The 25,461-nt window shown below is 39.3% G+C and overlaps 1 protein-coding gene across 5 annotated transcripts in view; it reads left to right on the forward strand.

Annotated features, from left to right (window-relative positions):
* The window catches only part of rab5b (RAB5B, member RAS oncogene family), a 50,788-nt gene that overhangs the window by 19,863 nt on the left and 5,464 nt on the right, over window positions 1-25,461 (forward strand). For 2 of the 5 annotated variants that reach the window (XM_072578883.1, XM_072578887.1), the window contains exons 2-5: window positions 11,282-11,550; window positions 13,209-13,360; window positions 16,063-16,185; window positions 24,607-24,700. In XM_072578883.1, coding sequence (XP_072434984.1) covers window positions 11,391-11,550; window positions 13,209-13,360; window positions 16,063-16,185; window positions 24,607-24,700 — 529 coding nt within the window. In that variant the 5' untranslated portion in view covers window positions 11,282-11,390. Of the gene's footprint in view, window positions 1-2,285; window positions 2,497-3,353; window positions 3,516-11,281; window positions 11,551-13,208; window positions 13,361-16,062; window positions 16,186-24,606; window positions 24,701-25,461 lie in introns of all 5 variants that reach the window. The other 3 variants (XM_072578886.1, XM_072578882.1, XM_072578885.1) reach the window with 3 other exon arrangements.

Genomic DNA, 25,461 nt, shown 5'->3' on the forward strand with positions numbered 1-25,461 from the left:
TTTCCTGAATTTATCTGCCTGCCTAAAAGAGAGGGTTGATCACTTGCTTTCTTCCTTTAAGACACTCTCAAAACCCACCCCTTTCATTCCCCTAATATCTCCTGAAAATATTTAGTTTTGCATTTTTTGTTTGATGTTCCTTGTGGCACCTTGGCAAGTTTCACAACATTTAAAGATGCTGTATACATGTAATTTGTTAACATCATCAGGCAAAGCTAAACTTAAATCTGGGTGTTGAGTGCAGTGCTGCCAGATGTAAGTTAATACAAGTAACCAAGTATCCATACCTCTTATAATGAAAAGCCTTGCATTTGTTTAGGGCTTTCAGGTTCTTGAAATTTCTCAAAACTACCATTACCTAATTGATTATTTTAAAATTGTATTTACTATTCTACAAGTATCCAAAACCATCTGCGAGCAGCAACAGCCTATAGCCTATAATCAGCAGATAGTTTTTATGAGCGGTAAACTGATCGTCTTCATCCTGGCTGTAGCTGGTAACAGAGTTGACTACATCACACCATCCACCTCTGCCATCATCCAGTTGAAAATCACACAGCACCAAGTTATAGTCCAACAGGTTTATTCGGAGCGCTGCTCCTTCCACGGGGAGTTGTGGATTAAGATCATAAGGCACAGAATTTATAGTAAAAGATTATAGTGCGATGCAACTGATTGTTCTTGATTCTTTCACCTTTTAGAATGGGTTGCAGGTTTCAGTTCATTAACATGTAAATCCCAGAACTTTTTTAAGGTCACATTCTCGAGATAACTTAAGGTTTTAAAAAAAAAAGTGACACTTCAGCTCAGACAATGTTTTAAAGGTGTGAGATTAGAGTCTGTATCCCAATCTTGAGTCAGACTGGTTCAATTTCAAAAGTGGAATTTATAATATTACATGGAATGACTGCCTGCAGATTGTACATTCTATTTTGCTTAAAAAGTGCATCTGCAAATGTAAACTCACCTCAGAGTTGTGTGTGCATGAGAGAGAGTGTGTCAGTATGAGTGTGTGTCATGGAGTATAAGCCTGTGAGGGGGAGTGTACGGTGGGGGGAGGGTGTGTGTGTATGAGCGAGAGCACACGTGTGTATGAGAGAGGGTCTGCATGTGTGTGTGTGAGAGAGAGAGAGCGCCTATGTATGAGGGTCTGTGTCTCTGTGTGTGTGTGTGTGTGTGTGTGTGTGTGTGTGTGTGTGTGTGTGTGTGTGTGTGTGTGTGTGTGTATAGAGTGTAGTGGGGTCACTTGTAGTGTGACATAAACCCAAGGTCCAGTTGAGGCCATCCTCACGGGTACCGAACTTGGCGTGCAGCCTTTGTTCAGCTACTCTGCATTGTCGCATGTCCTGAAGTCTGCCTTGCAACACAGTGGTTGAGCAGAGGCTGATAACCAAGTTTGGTACCCATGAGGATGGCCTCAACTGAGACCTTGGGTTTTTTTTAATAACTCTTTCTAACAGATGAAAGACTTAAGGGAAATCTAGGTTTGTTCAATATATCATTTCAATTGCATGACATTGTAATCTTTTGCTATAAGTTGTCTTAAGATCCTGCTCCACAGCTACCTGATGAAGGAGCAGCGCTCAGAAAGCTAGTGCTTCCAAATAAACCTGGTGTTGTCCAGGTTTTAACTTTGTCCACCCCAGTCCAACACCGGTTCCTCCACATCATGATCATCCAGTTGGTTTGAAAGCTCTAGAATGATTCCAAAGATTCCCAAACCTTTCAAGTGAAAGCTTTTCTCCTCATCACCGTTCTCAATGATTATCCTGTTTCCTCAGGCTGTGTCTTTGTTTTCTCCTTGCTCAGGAACATAATCCCAGTGTTTCCCTTGTCTCCCACTTTGAGCCTTGTATTGTTTCTGTGAGATCACCAGTCCTTATTTTAAAGTTCAGAGAGTACAGCCTCCAGTGTGCTCAGAAGTTCATTGCAGAATAGCCCTCTGTTCGCAGGAACCAATCTAGTGAACTATTGTTAGAGGAAGGCCATAACTGCATATAGTCATATAGATGTGGTGTCTTCATGCCCTATGTATTTGTAATTAAGCTTTCTTAGTTTTGAGTCCCAGGCTGAATTTTCCACATTCTATGGTTCGAGAATTGATTATAGAGTTAGTTTGAAAATGATGTCTTGAGCGTTTTATAAAAGCATGATATGATAATTATACCACTTAATGTTAAAGGATCTCTGTGGAAGTAGTTCCATATTGTTGCTTCACCAGGATTATGCCACCTTGAAGTGTTCAGGCAAATCAGCCTAAATTTTGAATTTTACTTTCTACTTAGATTTAGCGTCAATGACTACTCCCATCCCCAATGTATCTTTACCTGCCTAGGATCTAAATAATGAATAGTGAAACCTGACGAGCAAATGGAGAGGCCTTGCTGCTGTATGTCAGCTTACTGGAATGTACTGCGTGCCACCATGTGATTCTTCAATAGACGGATTGAATACAGACGCTATCAAACTGAGACTAAGGATATAAACATAGAACAGGTAAATTAATAGTATTCAATATATAAGGGGTGATTGCTATAAATTCTGCTATCTTTCACAGTGCACTATCAAAAATTATTAAAACAATGCACCTTGTATTTTATCGCACATTTTACCCCTTTTATGTGATGAGCCACTCTAATAGTCAAGCTTTTTTGTTAATTACAGGCTATGGATCAACCATTGAGATAAACGCCAGTAGAAGTATTGTTCAAATTCATTCTGGAATTCCCTCCAAAACCCCTCCACTTCTTTAGCTCTAGTTCCTTCTTTAAATTATGCCTTAAAACTTGCCTTTCGTCCTAGCTTTTGGTTACCAAGTATCTCCTTATGGGGATTAGTCTCAAATGTTATAACTTTACTGTGAAGTGCCTTGGAACGTTTCTTCTACTAATAAAACCAAGCTGCTTTGAAGGTGCATTTAAGTAAAATTTGTTCACAAAATCTGTACTTTCCTTCAATAAATGAGCACCATTCTTTGTCAAATACTGTAACCTTCAAACAGTATGTTGTCTGTAACTTTTATCCAAATGAGCATGCTCAAACCAACCTTATCTCAGTAGATTCAATCACAGATTTCTTGATTAAATATACCCCTGTCAATACCAATTCATGTACCTGTATAAGTTCACTTTCCAGATGTAGCAGTATTGAGTTAAGGATTTTTAGAACTATGAAATTTCTGTACTGAAACGGCCAGACTGAAATGTAAATACTCTTCATTTTGGGTAAATAGAAAGAAGTATACACAAATTAAAGCTGGAAATAACTGAATCTTTGACCTGTATATGTATTTTTACAAGTACTAAGCAATAGTATCAACCTAATGCAGGCAAAAATATTTCTCAAACTTTCAGCCTGGTGTACATCTATAACCCCATAAATCAGAATAAGAACTGATGTGATAATGGCTGAACTCGCAGATACTCCAGAAAGGACATTGAAAGTAGCACAACTGATTTGTTGATGCAAGTCTGGAGCTCTATCAAATTGGGAAGATGGAAGAGACTAGCCAATTGGTAAGGTAGTAATAACATGGAGGCCCAGGTGAATGCTTTGGGGCCATGGGTTCAAATCCTGCCAAGGTAACTGGTAAAATTTATTGGGGTGGCTGCGCAGTGGTTAGCTGTCTCACAGCGCCAAGGGCCAGGGTTTAATTCAAGTTTTCGGTGACTGTGGAGTTTGCATGTTTGTGAGCGTAAGAGGTTCAGTTAGTAAGTTTGCAGATTACAACAAAATCGGAGGTGTAGTGGACAGAAGAAGGTTACCTCAGGTTACAACGAGATCTCGATCAGATGGGCCAATGGACTGAAGTGGCAGATGGAGTTTAATTTAGATAAATGTGAGGTGCTGGATTTTGTGAAAATGAATCATAGCAGGACTTATACACTTAATGGTAAGGTCCTAGGGAGTGTTGCTGAACAAAAAGACCTTGGAGTGCAGATTCATAGCTCCTTGAAAGTGGAGTCGTAGGTAGATAGGATAGTGCAGAAGGTGTTTGGTATGCTTTTGTTTATTGGTCATAGTATTGAGTACAGGCGTTGGGAGTTCGTGTTGCGGCTGTACAGGGCATTGGTTTGGCCACTGCTGGAATATTGCATGCAATTCTGGTCTCCTTCCTATTGGAAAGAAGTTGTGAAACGTGAAAGGGTTCAGTTGGGTGGCACAGTGGTTAGCACTGCTGCCTCACAGAGCCAGAGACCCGGGTTCAATTCCCACCTCAGGTGACTGACTGACTCTGTGGAGTTTGCACGTTCTCCCTGTGTCTGTGTGGGTTTCCTCCGGGTGCTCCAGTTTCCTCCCACAGTCCAAAGATGTGCAGGTCAGGTGAATTGGCCATGCTAAATTGCCCGTAGTGTTAGGTAAGGGGTAAATGTAGGGGTATGTGTGGGTTGCGCTTCGGCGAGTCGGTGTGGACTTGTTGGGCCGAAGGGCCTGTTTCCACACTGTAAGTAATCTAATCTAATCAAAGATGTTGCCATGGTTGGAGGATTTGAGCTATAGGGAACTATCCTATAGGGAGAGGTTGAATAGGCTGGGGCTGTTTTCCCTGGAGCGTCGGAGGCTGAGGGGTGACCTTATAGAGGTTTATAAAATCATGAGGGGCATGGATAAGATAAATAGACAATGCCTTTTTTTCTGGGGTGGGGGGAAACCAGAACTAGAGTGTAGGTTTAGAATGAGAGGGGAAAGATAAGAGACCTCAGGGGAAAGTTTTTCACGTAGAGGGTGGTACATGTATGGAATGAGCTGCCAGAGGAATTGGTGGAGGCTGGTACAATCGCAACATTTAAAAGGCATCTGGATGGGTATATGAATAGGAAGGGTTTGGAGGGATATAGTTTGGGTGCTGTCAGGTGGGACTTGATTGGGTTGGGATATCTGGTCAGCGTGGACATGTTGGACTAAAGGGTCTGGTTCCACGCTGTACATCTCTGTGACTCTGTTCTCCCTACATCTGCATGCGTTTCCGCCAGGTGCTGTGGTTTCTTCCCATAGTCTAACAATATGCAGATTAGGTGGAATGGCTGTGCTAAATTACCCTGTATTGACTAGGCATGTGCAGGCTAGGTGGTTAGCCATGGTAATGTGGCAATAAACTAGGGATCTGGGTCTGGGTGGGATGCTCTTTGGAGGGTTGGTGCAGACTTGATGCACTAAATGGCCTCTTTCTGCACTGTAGGAATTCTGTGATATATGCTATATAAAGTATGAATGTCGGGTACACAATGACAACAGGAGAAAATTTATCCATACGATTGAAGGATTAAGCAATACTATTTGTAGTTCTAACATTGAATTAATTACAAATATACTTTCTTAGAAGTTTGCCCATATTTTTCATCTCTCAACTATGATATTTTTTAATGAGAAGTGGAGCAGATGGGACTTGATCCAGATCTTCTGGTCATGAGATAAGAATGCTACCATTGCGCCACAAAACTCCTATCAGTACCATCTATCCATATAGTATTTGAGGTTCTGCTGGAGAATGATCTGAATGATGGGGGAGGGGGGGATTTTGATTAATTTTGTTTGATCCCTTATTACCTGTAAACTTAACTCATTGAATGTTCCTTTTCTCCCAGTCTTCATGAATTCAAATTAAATTAGAAATCTACTCTTGTTGTTACTTTCCCTAGGTACAGCTGAACGATCATATCAGTACTATTTGAACCTAGAAATCCCTCCCTAAAGCTCATTTCCTCTTTCTCATTGAATCTGCTCAGTATGTATCTCTCTCAACAATTTTTAAATAAGCTACTGTAAAATCAGCTTATCTGGTTTGGAGTTGACTTTTATCTGATAAAGCTGTTCAGAATGTTTTTTTTGTGACAAATGCTGAATTTACCCCGAATCTCCCTCGTTTCCAATCCTGAACAGAATTTTGATTAGGTATTATATCTTTAACCTGCCTGTCTGCAACCTGTCCTTAGTGGCGTTGGGTTAGGTGGAATCATTTAAAGCCACTGTAATAGTATTATTTTCCATACTTTTAAGAGTTATAAGTTATAATAGTGTTTGTGAAGTGGAAGCATTTTTTGATCAGTGCTGAGGGATTAGAAACCCCAGCTGGATTGCTGAGTTAACAGAATCAACTCGTGATTAGTTTGATCATGTGTGCATTCTAAATATTTATTTCAATTTTCCCATGAAAAGCTATTTTAAAGGAAGTAGGATTGCAAGCTTCGAATGAGATGTGTCGACAGTATAAATGGCCCGTTTAATTATGTTACTTCCATAAGTAATAACTGTGTAAGCATTTAACAGTGCTGGTACTCCTCTTAAAAGTAAAATTATAATTCAATCTGTTTTTTTTTGGGAAGCCAGAAACTATGTTAGACTTCTCAATGGCAAAAACCAGTGCAGGAATCTGGTACAATTGCAACATTTTAAGAGGCATTTGGATGGGTATATGAATAGGAAGGGTTTGGACTGATATGGGGTGGGTGGTGGCAGGTGGGACTAGATTGGGTGGGGGTATCTGGTTGGCATGGACGGGTTGGACTGAAGGGTCTGTTTCCATGCTGTACATCTCTATGGCTCTGATTACTTAAGAGAGTGAGAACATTTTGAAGAGAGGATCGATGTAGCCCGCATTAATTGTTTGAAAAAAGAACTAGCGTCCATAATGTTTCAATCATTTGAACTTGCAGTTTATTTTCTACAGCTTGCAGCTACCCATGAATGTTGAAATAATCTATATATAAATGTAGAACAGGAGCATTTGATATTTTTGTTTGCTGTGTGATTTGTATATTTAATTTCTCCCCCTCTAAAGACTCTGTCAGCATACTGGATGCTTGCTAAATGTTAACAGGAAGTTATAGAATATAATGTGCTTTTTTTTTGCAAAATACGTGTTACGTAAGTGTTAATGTCTGATCTGCTTGGGCACAAATGAAAATATGAGAAGCTCCCTGGAGTTTAGCTCTTTTTATGCAACTGTTAAATTTTTAAATATGGAGAGTTTTTTTTCTCTTGTTCACCAAGGCATTAGCTGAGATGATGAACAAGTCATTCTCATCATCTTCATAACCTTTAGCAATGCTGCCATTTAGCCATCCAAAGAGTCGAAAGTGAAACTTTAGTCTTTTGATCTTTTGGGGTAAGGACATGTGAGAAGGTGCCCAGGCCGTAAAATTATTGAACTCTTTAGAGTCCTGGAGGCTGCAGGGTCCCAAGTGGAAAATAAGATGCTATTCTTCTGGTTTGCACTGAGCTTCGCTGGAATACTGTAGTGAGCCTGAGACAGATGTTGGCTAGAAATGAAGTGAGTGGTGTTTTGAAGTTGCAAGCAGCAGGAATCTCAGGGTTATGTTTTGTGGAGAGAATGTAGGTGTTCTGCAAAGTGGTCCCCAGTCTGCATATTTTGTCTCCCACGTGTAGATCTGACCACATTTATGAGCTGCAGATACATTAGAATAGGTTGAATGAAGTGCAGGAAAATTGCTACTTCACCTGGAATGTGTGTCTGGAGCCTTGGATAGGGAGGAGGTAAACAAGTAGGTGTTAAACTTGTGCAATTGCAAAGGAAGGTGCCAAGCGGATCATGGGGATGTTGGGAATGGAGGAGGAGTGGACTAAGGTGTCCTGGAGGGAATGTTCCCTGCAGAATGCTAAGAAGGGAGGGTAAGGGAATGTGCGGCTGGTTGTGGCATCTCACTGGAGGTGGGGAAATGGCGGTTAATGATCCTTTGAATGTGGATGAGGCGGGGTTGTAAGTGAGGACCAGGGGACCCTGTCAGTGTTATGGGAAGGAAACTAATTGATGAGGGCAGATGTGCGGGAGTATGTCAGACACAGCTTGGAGACTTTGTTAACCGCAGTGGTGGGGAATCCTCTGTTGAAGAAAATGGTGGACGTTTTGGGGGCCCACTTGGAGAAGCTGAAATTATTGGAAGCGATGTGCTGAAGACTGAGAAATTGGGAGATTGGAATAGAGTCCTTACAGAAAGGTGTATTGTCCAGAGAACTGTGGGAGTTGGGTTTGTGGTGGATATTAGTTGTCACCCTTTGCCCAGAAATGGAAGCAGTGATGCTGAGAAAGAGAGGAGCCAGGTTGAAGGTGAGGACAGGGTAGAAACTGAAAGTGAAATTGATTAACTTTTCCAACTCCAGGCAAGAGAGGGAAGCGGCACCAACAATGACATTGATATACCAGAGAAAGCATTGTGGCGAGGGGTATGTGTAGGACTGGAATAAGGAATGTTCCACATAGCTCACAAAGAGACAGGCATAACCAGGCCCCATGCCGGTAGCCATAACCACACCTTTGACCTGAAGAAAGTGAGTAGTTAAAGAAGTTGCTCAGTATGAAGATGAGCTTGGCCAGGCAGAGGAGAGTGTTGGTGGGTGGGGACAGTTTAGCCTCTCTTTCCAGGGAGAGAGTCTTGAGAGCATCATGTAATGGGATTGCGTATTATGGTGAAGAGTAGGTGGCTGGATCCCCTCGAACTGGAAAATTTGAAACCTATGTAAAACATCAGAAGAATTGCAGATGTAACGGGAAGGGACTGGACAAGGCGAGAATGTAGGCGTTAGTATGTCAGACAACAACATTACCACCTTTGTCTGCAGCCATGATTACAAAGTCAGGGTTGGACCTGAGAGCACAGATACAGTGAGTTCAGAGGTAGATCTGTTTGAATGGGTGATGGGGGGAGTGCAGAGGAATTAAGATGACATCTTAAGGATATGCTGGCTACCAATATCCAGTACATTGTACTTGGCTTGCTCTTGTTGTTGACCATAATGTTCACAGGTTTAATATTTATAAAGTCAAATAGGTTGGCTGGTGAAAATCAGCCCCTTTATCAGTACTTAAGGAAGTACATGTGCTTTCAAACGTGAGGTGGGTTTTTTTTCCCTTTCTTCATTCACGTGATAAGGGTGTTGCTGGGTAAGCAGCATTTATTGCCCATCCCTATTTGCCCAGATAGCAGTTAAGAGTCACCCACATTGCTGTGGGTGCACAATCACATGTAGGCCCAGATGAGGTAAGGATGGCACTTTCCTTCCCTAAAGGACATTAGTGAACCAGGTGGATTTTTCCAGCAGTTGACAATGGATTAATGGTCATCAATAGATTCTTGATTCCAGGTTTTTTTAAAAATTGAATTCCAATTCCACCAAATGCTTGGTGAGATTCAAGCCTTGCTCCCCAGAACATTAACTGAGTTTCTGGACTAATAGTCCAGCAATAATGCCACTAGGCTATCACCTCCGCATGTGGAGATGGAAAACAAAATAAAATTGATATTATTGTGAGAATTCCATTTGACAGTGCAGTACCACCGAACGTTATTAGACTAATCAGCAATTTGAAAGAAAATCTTTATGAATTGATATTTAACTATAACATTTCTTTCTTTTACAAGGTGTATAATGACTGAACAGTATAGTGACAATAACAAAATTAGAGTTGAATAGAACATATCTATGTTAATTTGTTGAACAGCTGTTTTAGCAAATGTTTTTATACAAACATAAATTAGATTCATCCCAGAAGTACTTTATCCTGATATGTGCTGTACATGGAAAATTGTGATTTTTCTGCCATGGGGTGTACGGTTGACGGTTGGCAGGAAATTATTTCAAAAACTAAATGTGTAGCAGTTGGAGATGGTTCATTGCAGTTTGTGCAATCTGTCTGGTTTTGAGGATCATATGCACTGCTTAGCAATAATCTGCTCATTGATGCTCAGTTTGGGTTCCACAAGGCCCCCTCAGCTCCTGACCTCATTTCAGCCTTGGTTTGAATATGGACAAACTTACTGAACCGAGAGGTGTGGTGAGTGTGACTATCCTGCTGTTGACATCAGGGCTGCACTTGACAGTGTGGCATCAAGGAGTCCTTTCAAAACTGGAATCAGTGGAAATCAAGGGGAAAGTAATCTGCTGGCTGGAGTCATACCTGCCGCATTGGAAGATGGTTGTGGCTGTTCAAGGTCAGTCATCTTAGCTCTAGGACATCTCTGCAGGATTTCTTCATGATAGTGACCTAGGCCCAACCATCTTTAGCTGCTTCATCAATGATCTTCCTTACCTCAAAGTGGGGATGTTCATCAATATTTGCACAATGTTCAATACCATTCATGGAAAGTCAGATACTGAAGCAGTCCACCTCCAAGTGCAGTAAGACTTGGACAATATCCAGGCTTGGGCTAGAAAGTGGCAAGTAACATGTGCTGCACAAATGCCAGGCAACGGCCATCTCCAATAAAATCCAACCTAGCCATCACTCCTTGACATTCAATGGCATTATCATCACTGAATCCCCTACTATCAACATTCTGGAGTTGATCATTAACTAGAGACTGAACTGAACTAGCCATATAAATACAGAGGAACCTCGATTATCCGGCTAGATTGCAAGGTCTTGATGCTCGGCTAAACTGTGTTATCTGGTACTCGATTAAAATCCTGGAATTCCTTCCCTAATGGCATTGTGGGTATATCTACAGCACATGGACAACAGCAGTTCAGGAAGGCTGCACACCACAACGTCCCACGAGAGAATTAAAAAACGACTCCCTCAACTTTGACAATTCTCAGTTCAAATATAGCTGAGATCATATTTGTAATTTATTCTCAACACCACCTTGGACTGGATATATCAATGTTGAATAAGTCCATCTACAGATTTGATTTCAAACAAAAATCCTAGTACTTCTAAATGAAATCGTGAACATTGTTTGCTTGTGTAATTATTTTTGTGTGTTTCTAGATTGTTTGGTAAACTAGATTAAGATATAACTTGTTTTTTGACATTCATGTAGCTGGTATATTTGGATTCAGTTTGGCTACTGTATTCATTAGCTCTTGTTAAACTTAGTGAAAGTTACACAATGAGCTAGGTGATTGGGTGACTTTAGTTTAAGGGAAACTAAATGTTTTATTGCAAACCTATTGTTACCAATCGCATAATGTGTTTTGCTAATTTGTAAAATAATTCTAGAAGAGATCTGTTACGTCATAGGTTTCATTTACGTTAAAGGTATAGCTCTGTACAATGCAAATTAATTTCATCTCACACCAGTGTTATGAGGTTAGTACAAATCCATAGTCAGAGCCAAATGTGTCTCTGGGTTTCCAGTACAGTTTCATTTGTGAAGTCAAAGTATCTTGTGCTATTGCTACAATTATGCTGTTATTACAGCCTAGAGAAGTGGCATTTCAGTAATGCATTTTATTCTGAATGAACGTTATCTACAGCAATGTTAAATTGGTTTCAGAAAAAGCCTGCATGCTTCAACCTTATCTTGAGTCTTTATTTTTACAGTTTCGAAGTGGTTACTCAACGGCAAGATTATAAAGATCACCTCTTCCATGGTTGTGCAATTTGAAATATCGTTGCAACTAAAATACTGAACTTACTAACTGAAAGAATCATGGCAAGCAGAGGAGCATCTAGACCAAATGGTCCTGGCCAGACAAAGATCTGTCAATTCAAGCTGGTTCTATTAGGAGATATGGCGGTGGGGAAATCAAGTTTAGTCCTGCGTTTTGTCAAAGGCCAGTTTGATGAATTCCAAGAGACAACAATTGGTGGTAAGTGTTTATTTTAAATTGTGCAGCATTTGGCATTTTTTAATTAAACCTTGGTCTTTGCAAAGGATGTTACCTTCTAACCAAATCTGAGGTAAGGAGAATCAGACAGGAAAGTGTTAAACTGCGCTTCTCCTTCTAAAGATCAAGAAGATAGACTCACGTGTAAGAATATGAATAGATTGACAAGTGCAACATTTGTGGTCTAACACAGAAATACAACTTTAATGTTTTAGATCAAAGTGTTAATCTTTTTGGGAACTTTGATACAGGTTTGTTAATGTTTATATCTAACTTAAAAGCATAAAAATGCATGAAAAGGTTGTCTTGCCCATAAAGCTTTGCCTATCTGGATATGATGCACCAATGTATATCAACCCCTCTAATGCCATTCTTAAATTCCCATGGTCAGTTTCAATAGTGTAGCATGAGCAAAGGTTGCCACCATTAGATTGATGGATCACAGCCTTCAATTTTGCATTTCAGGGGTTGTTTACTTTCACAATGTATGCATTTTGACTTCAAATAAATCTAAAAATAGTGATTTAGGTTACTCCATGAGTTTTCTTTTAATTTGCTGATATTTTAAAGCTGAGAGTCTGAGAAGGGTAAGGAGCAATTATTGGTGGTTGTTTAAGATGCTGGAGTTGTGGTTACACTTTGCCAGTGGATGAGTAACTGACTTGATGAAAACACTGTTTTTGTGAAGAACTCTGTTAAAGATGTTGAGGTTTAGTAATAAGATGTCCTCTCTCCACAAAGGTATATTTGACAAATATTTTAATCAATCAAATAGTTATGTGCTTTCTGGTACAAAATTACAGAATTCCCTGGAAGGCAGGGGGCGGGATGGGGGGAGGAGATTATTCTGTTTTCAGAGAAGGAAGTGATTAAAGAATTGATAAAGGCAGTGGTGGTGATTTGGAATGATGGAGGAAAACTGCTTGAATATTGCAACAGATTTTTTTTTAATCCTTAGTCTGTTCTGATATAACACGATAGTTCTGTTCCTGTGCGATCCCGTGTTACAACAAAATCGCATAATAGCAGCACCATTTAAATGAATGGGACTGAAATTGTGTTATAGACAATACAGGTGAGGAAAAGTTCACGTTCTGCAAATACAGAATTGAGGAATAAGTGACAGAGTAGGTTAGAAAATCTGTGAACTCTTAAGAGATTGTGTTGTCACTGGGATGAATCATCAAAGTCTTACTACCAAAAACAGAAGTTGCTGGAAAAGGTCAGCAGGTCTGGTAGCATCTGTATGAAGATAAATCAGAGTTAATGAATGGGGTCTGGTGACCCTTCCCCAAAACTTTAACTCTGATTTCTCTTCACAGATGCTGCCAGACCTGGTGAGCTTTTCCAGCAGCCTCTGTTTTTGTTTCTGACTTACAGCATTTGCAGTTCTTTTGGTTTTTAATCAGTATTTTAGTGTTACACTATAACATTGCATTGTGCTGCAATATTTTTGTTTCAGGATGATAGTTGATCATACAGAATTGATCCAGAACTCCTGCAAGTTGCACTGTTTTGTAGGATGTAGCTTTGCATCTGCAGCCTAACATGAAGAGGATCGAAAACATTTTTGAGAGGGGTAAACAAGCTCTGTCATTTGACTGCATAGAATTAATCAACTTTTCATTTTTATCTTGCAGCTGCTTTTCTTGCTCAGTCAGTCTGTCTGGATGACACAACAGTGAAATTTGAGATTTGGGATACTGCTGGTCAGGAACGTTACCACAGTTTAGCACCAATGTATTACAGGGGGGCTCAAGCTGCCATAGTGGTTTTTGATATCACAAAACAGGTAACAGTACAATTGAAATTTAATCCCTATTATTTGTTGGAAGGAATAAAGCTTTTTCGAAGTTTTATAGCTGTCAGAGTTTCAGCAAAGGTGTTCAATACCTACAAATAAGGTAACAGAGTTTCTATTTGTATGTAAAGCCATCCCTATCTAAGCTGAGTTTGGGCTTTGTCCTGTAGTGCTAGTCATAAAGTCGTCGAGTCATTCAACATGGAAGCAGATCCTCTGGTCCAACCAGTCCATGCTGACCAAAATCTCAAACTAGACAAATCCCACCTGCCTGCTCCTGGCCCATATCCCACCAAACCTTCCTATTCATGTATCCATCCAAATGTCTTTTAAACATTTGTAGTTGTACTTGTATCCACCACTTCCTGAGGAAGTTCATTCCACATGCGAACTACCCTCTGTTAAAAAAAAAATTGCCCCGTGTCGTCTTCAAATCTCTCTCCTCTCTCGTCTTGAAATTCCCCATCCTAGGGAAAAATCAATTGCCATTAACACCAAAATTGGTGGCATCTACAAACTTACGAATCATGCTTTCTCTATTCTCATCCAAATCGTTTATATAAATGACAAATAAGAGGACCCAGAACCAATCCCTGTGGAACACTGCTGGTTGCAGGCCTCCAGTTCGAAAGGCAACCCTCCACTATTACTCTGTCTCCTGCTGTTAAGCCAATATTGTATCAAATTGGCAAGCCCACCCTGAATCCCATGTGACCTAACTTTGCTAATTAGTCTACCATGTGGAATCTTGTCAGAGGCTTTACTGAAATCCAAATCAACAACATCTACTGTTCTGCCATCATCAACTTTATTTTGGTAACTTCCTCAAAAAAAACTCAGTCAAGTTTGTGAGACATGATTTTTCTCACGCAAAACCATGCTGATTATCCCTAATTAATGTTTGCCCCTCTAAATGTCCGTAAATCAGAAAAGACCCTGAAAACTGGTAAGTACATTGGAATGGAATTATAGATTAAGAATTGGGTTCACCATTTCAAACTAGCTGTATACCAGATTCATTTTGGATTATTAAATTCAGTTTAAGTATCTGTGTTGTTTCAGAAACTTTAAATGGCCAAATCAAAATGATGCTAAGAACCAAAGTGTATTGTAAACATACTAAAGGTAGCTTTATAAAGGGGTTTTATGTTCCATTGAAAGTTTGAAGGTCTATTGGATTTGCTCTTAAAGGAGCCACAGTTGGTATCTCATCTTGATAGTTAGATGGTAAATGATGAATCTCAATAAACCAATGTGACATATGTTGATGCATTGAGACAGGTTACACTTTGTAAAATTGTGTAGGTCATAACCATACATATTGATTGAACATACTGTGCTTTGCATTTTTCTGTACAGGGACATTTTTTATTTAAAAATTTCTTTTCCCACTAGCACCAAAATTATGGTGGTAAATTATGGAACTCTTTACTGCAGAATGCTGTGGAGGCTAAGTCATTGAGTGTCTTTAAGACTGAGATAGGTTCCTATTTAGTGAGGGCATCAAGGGTTACAGGAAGAAGGCAGGAGAATGAAGTAGAGAAATATATCAACTATGATCGAATGGTGGAACAGGTTTGATCAACCAAATGGCCTAATTCTGCTATATCTTATGGTCTGAGGTTACTGACTTAGTCACAAATGACTTTCCAACAACCTCAGCTATTCAGGCTTGATCCAAATAGGCATTATTCATTTTATTAAATAAGTGAAATGCTAATATCCTAGTGTGGAGGATATCCCAACCAGACCAAGCCGTCACCTAACTGCATAATTTAAATGTTAATTTTCTAACATGAATAACACTGAATGAAAGGGAAAGTCTGGCTAATGTAGCTTTATTTTCCATTTCCTCCTTCAAGTGAAACGGATATTGGTTATATAACAATCTAATTAAGATCTGCTAATTCATCACAAATCAAGTTTAGGATTTCGTAGGCTATAATGGCTTCGTAACCCATTAGGTGACACCTTTAACATCAAGTTTTGATGAAAACTGAATGGGAGTTTTTCCAAACACAGGAAATTGATTTGTATCGGCTGAAGATCTGTTCTGTTTTGCAATCCTAACATTGTTGACCCTGCTAAACAATAGAAATCAGGTGGTCTTGCAACTTTTAGTAAAGCTAGAGATTATGTCCAAAAACTGTTTTAAATTGTGAATGCTAAAATGCGGTAGCTATCTGATTAAGAGTAGATTAAATCTGAGGAATTTCATTTTGCAGATTAAAGGGGTAGATGTTTAAAATAGTTTTGGTATATTTTGTTTTAGAGTGAAACTTTTATTGGTATGCATTAGTTGAAAATATATTGATTAGACGTGTTAACCAATGTGTTGTTTTGTATATTTGAGTAAATGTTTCAAAATAAGGGACAATTTATGATAATTATAGTAAAATGCCTGGTATCCAGTACTCCTTACCCAGAATTCTCATGCAACTGGTAATGGACGGGAGTTGGGTTTCCTTGTTCTGGGAACTGAACATTTGGTGGTCTCTTTCCTATTGATCATCCTCTGCTGATTGGAATTTATGAGCAGCCCTGGCTGCAACTGTCACATTCATGTTATGGCAGACCCCCATTCACCGTGTATACCAGATATTGCTACATTGTACTATATTTACTATGCGGTGTTTGAGATTTTTAAAAATTAAATTGCATTTATACATTTGCTTTTCTGTTTTTTTTTCCAGGAAACATTTGATCGAGCGAAAGCATGGGTAAAAGAATTGCAGAGACAGGCCAGTCCTAATATAGTGATAGCCTTGGCTGGCAACAAAGCTGACCTAGCAGATAAACGAATGGTGGAGTATGAGGTAATGATCAATAACTGTTCACATTTATAAAGCACTCATTACAGAGGAGGTCTCAGATCCTATATAGGATAGAAGAGGATACAGTACTATACATTTATTTTAACCCCACCCAAGTCGACATTCACTTTTTTCAACCACACTAGTCTTGATCCTTTTTTTCTTGCCTTTGCAATTTGCTTCGTGCTGTCATGTTGTTGACATATTAAAATAACCTGATGAGTTGACAAGCAACCTTTGTTTCCACCACACTGTCTATTTGAAACATCCCACGTGTTTTGACATCTTTGGTATTTAATGTGTTAAATTTAAAAAAACAAGCTGCTGTTGGCTTCTGTCCCTCCAAATTTGTATTATCACTTTCATCAAAACAAAATTTAAGAATATTTGCTTTCAGTAAAACTGTAGATATATGTACATTGAGGTTCATGGATGGATGTCTTCAATTAGTAATGTATGGGCCTAAAGATATCAACATAAATTGCTAGTACTTTACTGTGTCCAGAGATGTGAAAGGTTTTAGGATAGTGGGTTATCCACACAAGCGTTTGGGGAGCCAAGAAATCTGGACAGGAACAATAGGTGTGTGGGACTTTTAGCAAGAGGGTATGAACTTCACTGATATAGATGAAAGGTGGAGGACAGGAGCTTGGCAAGGAGAACATTCAGTTTGTCAATTATGATCAACTATGTTTTATCATTACTATTTTGAATACATTTCAGCTAAAGCAGCTGAGCATTTGGAGAGCGTTAAGGATTTATCAGCGTGCTTAAGCCCCTGTTGTCTCCTTAAATAGTGTAATTTGTTGTTGTTGTAGTTTTGCATGTGTAAAATAACACCAAAAACAAATACAGGCATACAGTATTTCTAAAAAGATGAAAGATTGCAAATGGTTGTTGTCCAAAGGAACCTGTTTACAGGTACTTGTTTACAAGTTACTGAAAGCTAATGTGCAAGTGCAACAAGCAGTTAGAAAGGCAAATGGTATATTGACCTTTTATTGCAGAAGTAAAGAATTGTTGCTGCAGTTGAATGAACTTTGAGACTGTTTACCTCTTGGACATATACTTTATAGAGAGGTGTACTGTTATGGTTCCTGACGTGGTGGACATAGTGTGTATGGAGAGAATGAGGAGTCTAGACCTGGCTTCTCTGGCATTCAAAGAATGAAAAGGGACCTTGTTGAGACATACAAATCCTTACAGGGCTCAACAAGGTGGTTTCAGGAACAATGTTTCTTCTGACTGGAATGGGCTTGACAATCTTAGAGTAAAAGGTATGCTTTTTAGGGTTATAATGAGAAGGATTTTCTTCACCCGGTGGCGATTGTTTGTTCTCTTTCAGAACTCTGAGGAGGGATAGTCAACAAACACGTTCAAGACAGAAATGGATATATCTCTGGTTAGTAATGAAATCAAAGGATTTGGGGAGAGTTTTTTGGGTGAGGCTAGCATGGATTGCCCTAATTACCTTTTGAGAATTTGTCTGTGAACTGCTTTCTTAAAACATAACTGCCCTAGGGAAGTGGGATGTGAAGGAGGGAATCTACGAATTTGACCCAGTGACATTGAAGAAATGGCAATAAAGTTCCAATCTAGGCTGATTTGTCGCTTGGATGAGGGTTTGCAAGTGATGATGTCCCAAATATCTAATCTCTTTGTAGGTGATCATGGTCACCGGTTTGGAAAGTGTTGTGTAAGGAGCTTTGAGTTCTTGCAATGCATCTTAAAGATAATACACGTTGCTGTCACTGTGTGTCAAATAGTGGATGTTGAAAGTGTTAGATGGTGGTACCAGTTGAGCAGGCTGCTTTGTTCTGGATGGTGTCAGACTGTTTGAATGGTTTTGGAAATGCAGTCATCCATTCAAGTGGAGATGATTCCAGAATATGTGACATTTGGCTTGTGCCTTGTGGATGGTCCAGCAATTATGAAATATTTGCCTCAATTTCCAAACCTCAAACCTGCTTCTGTAGTCATTGTGTTTATATGGCCTGCCCAGTTCAGTTTCTGGCCAATGTTAATCATAAGAATATTTAAGAGAGTGGGGGATTCAGTGATCGTAATGACATTGAATGTGAAGGAATCTCTTTTATTGGGGATGGTATTGTCTGGCATTTAAGTGGCAAGTAACATTTGCGCAACTGGTCAATCCAAATCTGGATATTGTCCAGGTTTTTCTGCACTTGGTCTCTGACTACCTTATAGTTGAGGAAACGTGAATGGTGAGAAGCATAGTACAATCAGCAACAAACATCCTCATCCCAGTGGATCGAATATCATTGCTGAAGCAAAAGATATTTTGGGCTTAGGATATTATCCTGGGAACCCCTGCAGTGCTGTTCTGAGGCCAAGATGATTGACCATTGACAACCCAGTCATCTTTCTTTGTGCTATCTACGTATCCAATCAGTGGAGTTTTCCCCCATTTCGATTGACTCTAGTTTTACTGAGGTTCCTTGATGCTGTATTCAATCAAATGTTGTCTCATGTCAAGGGCAGTCACCTTGACTTCACTACAACAAAATAACATCCAGGCAGAAGGTAAGCTTATCTATTTATGGCATTTCAGGTCAAAGGGCCAACTAGTCTTCTCTTGCTTCTGTTTCCTATTATTTGACATCAGGCAAATATATTTACTCATTTTTGCAATTTAATAAATTCTATTATTGCTGAGTAGTTCAGTTCAAACTACATGTAAAGCAAAATGTTTCCACATGACCAGAATCTGTCTTTTGGAGCTCTTCTTCCTTGAAGGATTCTGATCAGGAGATTGACTGCCCGTGGGCTGCAATATTGCTGAAATCTTTCTTCATTACACTGATGGGAGACTTCTTTAATTCATGTAAAATAATTAGCTTAATGGAGTTCTCTAGAAATCAGAAGGCAGTTTTCCCTGATGGTGTACCTTTTAAAGAACCTGCTATCAGGCTTTTGATGTTTTCTATTGGAATGACTCAGAACCTTAGTGTTTAAGGTCACACCCGCCAACCTTCCTCCTCTTATGATGTTGAAAGTGTGCAGTCTGGTGACAACACACAAGCTGCACATGGTTACTCAGATATGTAAGCATACGGAAATCTCATAATTACAATGGTACAGCATTTAACGAATTATAATTTCCCTTTTAATGCTGTTTTAAGCCTTATGTTGAAATAATAATCTGGCCAGAAATGAAACCAAGCACTTCATACTAATGACGACAATGTATTGTACTACACATATATTGAGTGAAAGAGTTGGGTATTAACACTAATTACTGTTGTTTGAGCTTCCATCTGTACAAAGATCTGTAATGATCCCAACTCTTAGATTTTTAGAAAACAAAACTTATATCAAAGATCCAGCTTTTATTTTACAGAAATATAATGTGAATTATAGAGGTTTGATACTCATGAGTAAATACACCCAGGAAAAAACTTTAAATATGAGACAGTGCAATTAGAGTTTAATTGCACAGTGCACAAAAAATGTGACCGACATATGAAGATGTTTATGACTTCTGTGCTTAGCCTAAAATTTGTTTTGAATTTATCTTCAAAGTCTTCACATCTTCTAATGCAGGAAGCCAGTTGGTAATGGATAGAAATGGACCTTATGTACATCAATTTTTTTCAGTCACTCAGTTATGGTCTGTCTCCTGGACAGGTATTTCTTGAACCCAGATGTTCTGGCACAGAGGTAGGAAAATGTCCGTTGTGCCTGCCATGCTGAATATTTGTCTAAAGCGTTATAGATTACAAGCATACTGTGCAGTAGTATTGCAAATTTGAGCCTGAAGGCCTCGGTTCATGTCCCACGTGTGTCAGAAGTGTGAAATAGCATATCTGAACAGGTTTAGTTTAAAATTTCACTCCAAGAAATTTTTGAAACAAGTTGGTTCACCTGATGAGAATTGAAATACACAATTCTTCAATTTTAGTTTGTTTTAAAAGGAAATGAAATAAAATATTATTACCGTAGTAGTTAACTGCATCATATCAAAAGTAGCTTCTGGTCTAGTTTAAATATGGAACCAATTCAGCTGATTGATCAAGCTTTATAATTGCTTTGCTTCATGTTTAAATATATCATCTTCTATGAAGCTGAGTGTGATTAACTAGGATAGGAGTAACAATGTAAATAGAAATGTTGATCTTAAGTTATTCTATACTCCCACACCTCAAAGTAAGCCAGTGTTGGTGAACATTGAAATCCTATCAAACAAACTCCTAGTGATCAGCTTGCCATATTTGCCCATGCAAAACAAAATATATGTAAAGGAGGGAGTGAAGTTGTAGCAGTCTGTGTTAAACTGAGGATATCGGACAGGTCTAAATTGAGTAATATTGCACTGTATTGTGACAGCAGAACTGTCAAACAATATTTTTAGCAGCAACTAATTGCTACATGGCATTCCGTTGTGGTGTAACAACTAAAATATTTCAACATAATGTCCTTCCATGGAGACTCTTTACTGCATATCTTAATGGAGCTAATCTCCTAACAGTTTTTTAATGTAAAGGATTATTTTTGAGCAGGATTTTATACTTAGTTTGTGGTCATGACAAAAATGTCACATGGAATGCAGAATGGTATCTGCAGTTGAATGGCTGCCGTAGGATCACATCTTTAATCTGGTTACCTTCTTAGGAAGCCCAAAAGACATGGGAGCAGAAATTAGGCAATTCAGCCCATATCTGCTCTACCATTCAATCGTGGCTGATTCTCCTGCTTTCTCCCCATAACCCATGATCGTCTTGACAATCCAACAACCTATCAATCTCTATCTTAAATATACTCAGTGACCTGGCCTCCATACCCTTCTGTGGCAATGAATTCAATAGATTTACCACTCTCTGGCTGAAGAAGTTTGTTCTAATCTCTGCTGTAAAAGGTTTTCCCTTTTAATCTAAGGCTGTGTCCTCTGATCCTAGTCTCTCTGACCAATGGAAACATCCTCACAACATCCACTCTGCCCAGTCTATTCAGTATTCTGTATTTTTCAATTAGATCCCCCCCTCATCTTTCTAAACTGCATTGAGTATAGACCCAGAGTTCTTAAACATTCCTCGTATATTAAGCTTTTCATTCCTGCGACTAATCTTGTGATCTTCCTCTGAATACGCTCCAGGGCCAGTATATCCTTCCTGAGATTTGGGGCCGAAAATTGCACATAATACTTTAAATGTGGTCGACCACATGACTCTGATGGATTCACCATGTGGGAGTGTATGGGCAATATTGATCTCGACCAGTATGCTTCCCCCATTAGCCTGAGCTGACTTCCAATTATAAATTCCACTCTAATCCTATTAATAACAAATTTCTCCAATTCCATAATATCATTCCATAAGAAATCATTAATTTGTATTGTGAAGGTTCTTGAAAATTTTCTTTTACAATATCATGAAAGCATTGCAGGATATTTGTCATTGAACACCAACTATTTTCACAAAGCAGATTTCATTTAAAACGCTACACCTTTGAAATATTATTAAAGCCACAGACACATTTTGTTTAGTTTCCAGAGTTCTCTTTCTGTATCTGCTACCTCTTTGGGCTGTTTCAGAAACTTTATTTGAACAGTATTTCCTTGCAGAAGTGCAACTTGTATGCTGAGTTACCAACCCATCACAAAAATGTGGTTAAAAGTCTTAAAAGGATGTTCCAGGTAACTTTTCTAGTTTTGGAAAAGTTGACTAACATCCAATCACTGTCGCTCTTCAGAGCTCCTTGCAACTATGCATGCCTTGACTTTAAGCCCCGTGTGTTCAGATTTTTTCCACCTACCTCATAAAAACTGGTTACACTTTACTTCCTACCTCAAAATAAACTCCAAGTAACTAATTCCATATATTTCACTCCTCTTGTCATTTTATCCTCTGGTTTATTGGCAGCTATCAAAACTTTATAATTATGAAGACTTTGACTTCTGGTTGTGTTTAGGGACTGTTTTGTAATCATAATCTCATTATTTAAAGTGTTTAAGCTATGACCTCTGCATGCATGCACTTAGTCTGTCAGGGTATTTCTGCATGTTTGAATTTGTTTTTGGAATCCTAGGAAGTTTATGACACAGAGACCACCTGGCTCTTCCTGTTTGTGCAAACTGAAAATAACCCACCTACTTTCTGGCATTTGGTCCATGGCCCTGCAAGTTGACAGCACTTGAGGTGCATATCCCGACATCTGTTAAATGAATTGAAGGATTTGTCTCCACTACCCTTTTTCAGGCAGTATATTCCAGACCACCTACCAACTACCCTCTTTGCTTCACCTCCCCTCTGATCAATGTTGATCTATGTTTTCTAGTTACTCACCTCAATGGGCTGTACATATCCACTGTATCTAGGCCCCACACAATTCTGTATATCTCAATCATATCTCATTTTCCCTCCACTCTTGTCAGGAGAACAGCCCCAAACTATTCAGTTTTTCCTCATAACTGAAATTTTCCACCCTTGGCACTATGTAGTCTCCTCTGTACCATCTCCAAGGCAATTACATTCTTTCTATTCAAGAGATAACCATAATTGCATACAGAACTCAAGCTGTGGCTTTTCTACTTATTTATAAATTTTCACTGTAACCTTCTTGGTCTTATGCTGTAAGCCTCAGTTATTAAAGGCTTCCATGTGCCACCTTAACTTTCGTAATGACTGTCCTGCTACTTCAGGAATCTTTGCATCTACACACCTACGTCCTTCACTTCCTCTAGATCAGGGCTTGTCCAACAGGCAGCCTATGGGCCACCACATGCTCCCTGCTATGGGGGCCAGGTGGCCTGCCAAGCCATTGTTCAAAATATGGGTATGTCTAATTAGAGGATTTTGAAGAAGCTACTCATCCATTCACAGTCTGTTATTTCCTGTGTTTGCTGCTGATAGGCTCACTTCTTAGCCGCAAATGAGAGAGTAAATCTGTGGTTGGAGGAGCACCAAACAGAGCAATGTGAATGGTTTCACTTGGCTTGCAGCTTGGGACCATGAGAGTGAGTCTGCGAATTGGCAGAATCTTGTGGAGATGCTGGCTTGTGGAGGAGGGACACGAGAGTTGGGTTGGCATCTGGGATGGAGGGGAATGAAAGTCAGGCTGCTGCCTAGTCGCTGGAGTGATGGAAGTATGAGTTGTGCCACTAGAGCAAAGAGGCATTGAAAGTTCAGGCTTTGAACCTGTGAGGAGCAGATGTGATGCTCTATCGTGGAGAAGGGGAGTTGAGCCATTGCCTCACCAGGATGTGGGTCTGGTACAGGGAGGTCAGGAAAAGTGATGGTTCAACAACAGCACAGTTTGGCAGCTGGATTGTTACACTGAGAGTGAGGAGGCACATTTTGGTATTGTCACAGCCATCCATTCATGTTCTTAATGGTATTAATCATTAAGCCTACTGGTCATGTCTGAGTGACTGGGTTGTGTGGGTGGCTGCATGAGACTGAAGCGGCAGCCACGCATCCTTCCCATCCTCCTCCTGCCCCCACATAATATCCTGGGAGGGAGGAGAGGAAAGCATAGGCTGAAAGGTAACCCACGTCTCAAATAAATGCAACTCTGACTTGTGACTTATGAGGGACAAACTGAGGGCATTGGTAGTTAAACCCAACTGCTTGACTCAGCCCATACTCGCCCTTCTTAGTTGGTGACCAGGACTTGTAGTTTAAAATCTGGAAAAGAAATGCTTTATTAATTAGCTTTGCTGCTTGGCAGTGTTAATCGTTGTTTTTAAAATTACTCATTAAAATGATCAGTTTATTGCTTTGAAACCTTTTTTCATGTTGCTATTGTCAAAAATCTTAAATTTCTGACAGTTGCTCACTCGCCCCCTAAGCGGAAAAAAAAATGAAATGTTTTCTTCCCATGTAAAAAGGTTGGACAACTCTTCTATGACGTGGAGGTGTTGGTGTTGGACTGGAGTGGACAAAGTCAGAAGTCACCCGACACCACATTATAGTCCAACAGTTTTATTTGAAATCACCAGTTTTCATACTGCTGCTCCTTCGTCAGACAAAGTGTCATTTCACCTGATGAAGGAACAGCGCTCCGAAATCTTGTGACTCCAAATAAACCTGTTGGACTGTAACCTGGTATCATGTGACTTCTAACCCTGTCCTACTCTTTATTACTCTCCCATCAGTTGAGTATTCGCTTGCATTATTTCACCTCCCTCAACTCATACTTCTCCACGTTGACTTGGTTTGCTACCTGGCAAGTCCAGCAATATTTTCCAACCTTCTCCTTGTTTGTCCATTTTCTGCTGCCACATCTAACTCAAACATAATTTCATGAAAGACAGAACTGAATCATTACATGCATTTTTATTCACAATTTGTCCATCTATAGGAGCTCCGATTAATCTCCCAGTTAATTTTACCATCTGCATATAAATAAACACATTTAACTTACATTTAACACTGAATATGATATTTCCTTGTTTTTTTTTTGCAGGAAGCACAAGCATATGCAGAAGATTGTGGTTTGCTGTTCATGGAAACATCAGCTAAGACAGCAATGAATGTCAATGACATATTTCTCGCAATAGGTACAGTTTTGGATGGCACTGTTTTAATTGTTTATTTAGATATGGGTTAAAAATGTGAAAAATCTAAATGCTTGTTAGCTTAAAACACAGAATTTGTCTTACTTTGTGGAGCAGGAGAGTAGTGCAGTTCCTTAAATCTCAATTTAATAGAAGCCCTTAATAGAAGTCTATATAAATGCATTGTTCCATTAAGGAGTTTAAACAGTTTTAATGAAAGTTTTCCTATCTTGATCATCAAACCACAACTGACTGCAGAACCTCTGCTGTAGATAGTTTACAAAAGTGGAAAGAGAGGGCAAAGTCCTGGTTTGAGAATCTCCCTTTTTCAGAGCAACTCATGTCCTCTCTGAGAGCCCTGTGGCTCCAGGAGTGAGTGACTGAGACACCTGAGGAAATGATATTTGTCATGCTTGGGATACATCTTCCTCACTTCTTCAAGGGACTGACAATATGCATTGCCATACCATAGTTTTAATCCAAACAAAAATTAAACATGTTTATGAATGTACAGTTTGATTTCAGATTTCCAATGTATAGTGTTTTGCAAATCTATAAGCATTTATTTTAAGTTCTGGAAATTATATGATCTTTCTAATAATCCAAAATTTGAGCCAAAGCTATTTGCATCAGCAATCCATTTGGGCCATCAGCATGTCTGCTATATTGAGCAATATAAAACTAAACCCACTGTTACATGCTTTTTCCATAGCATGTATGTTGATGGCTCAGTAAGTTTAAAAATGTAGACAGCATGAGATGTA

Source organism: Chiloscyllium punctatum, chromosome 10 (assembly GCF_047496795.1).
Source record: "Chiloscyllium punctatum isolate Juve2018m chromosome 10, sChiPun1.3, whole genome shotgun sequence".
NCBI lineage: Eukaryota > Metazoa > Chordata > Chondrichthyes > Orectolobiformes > Hemiscylliidae > Chiloscyllium > Chiloscyllium punctatum.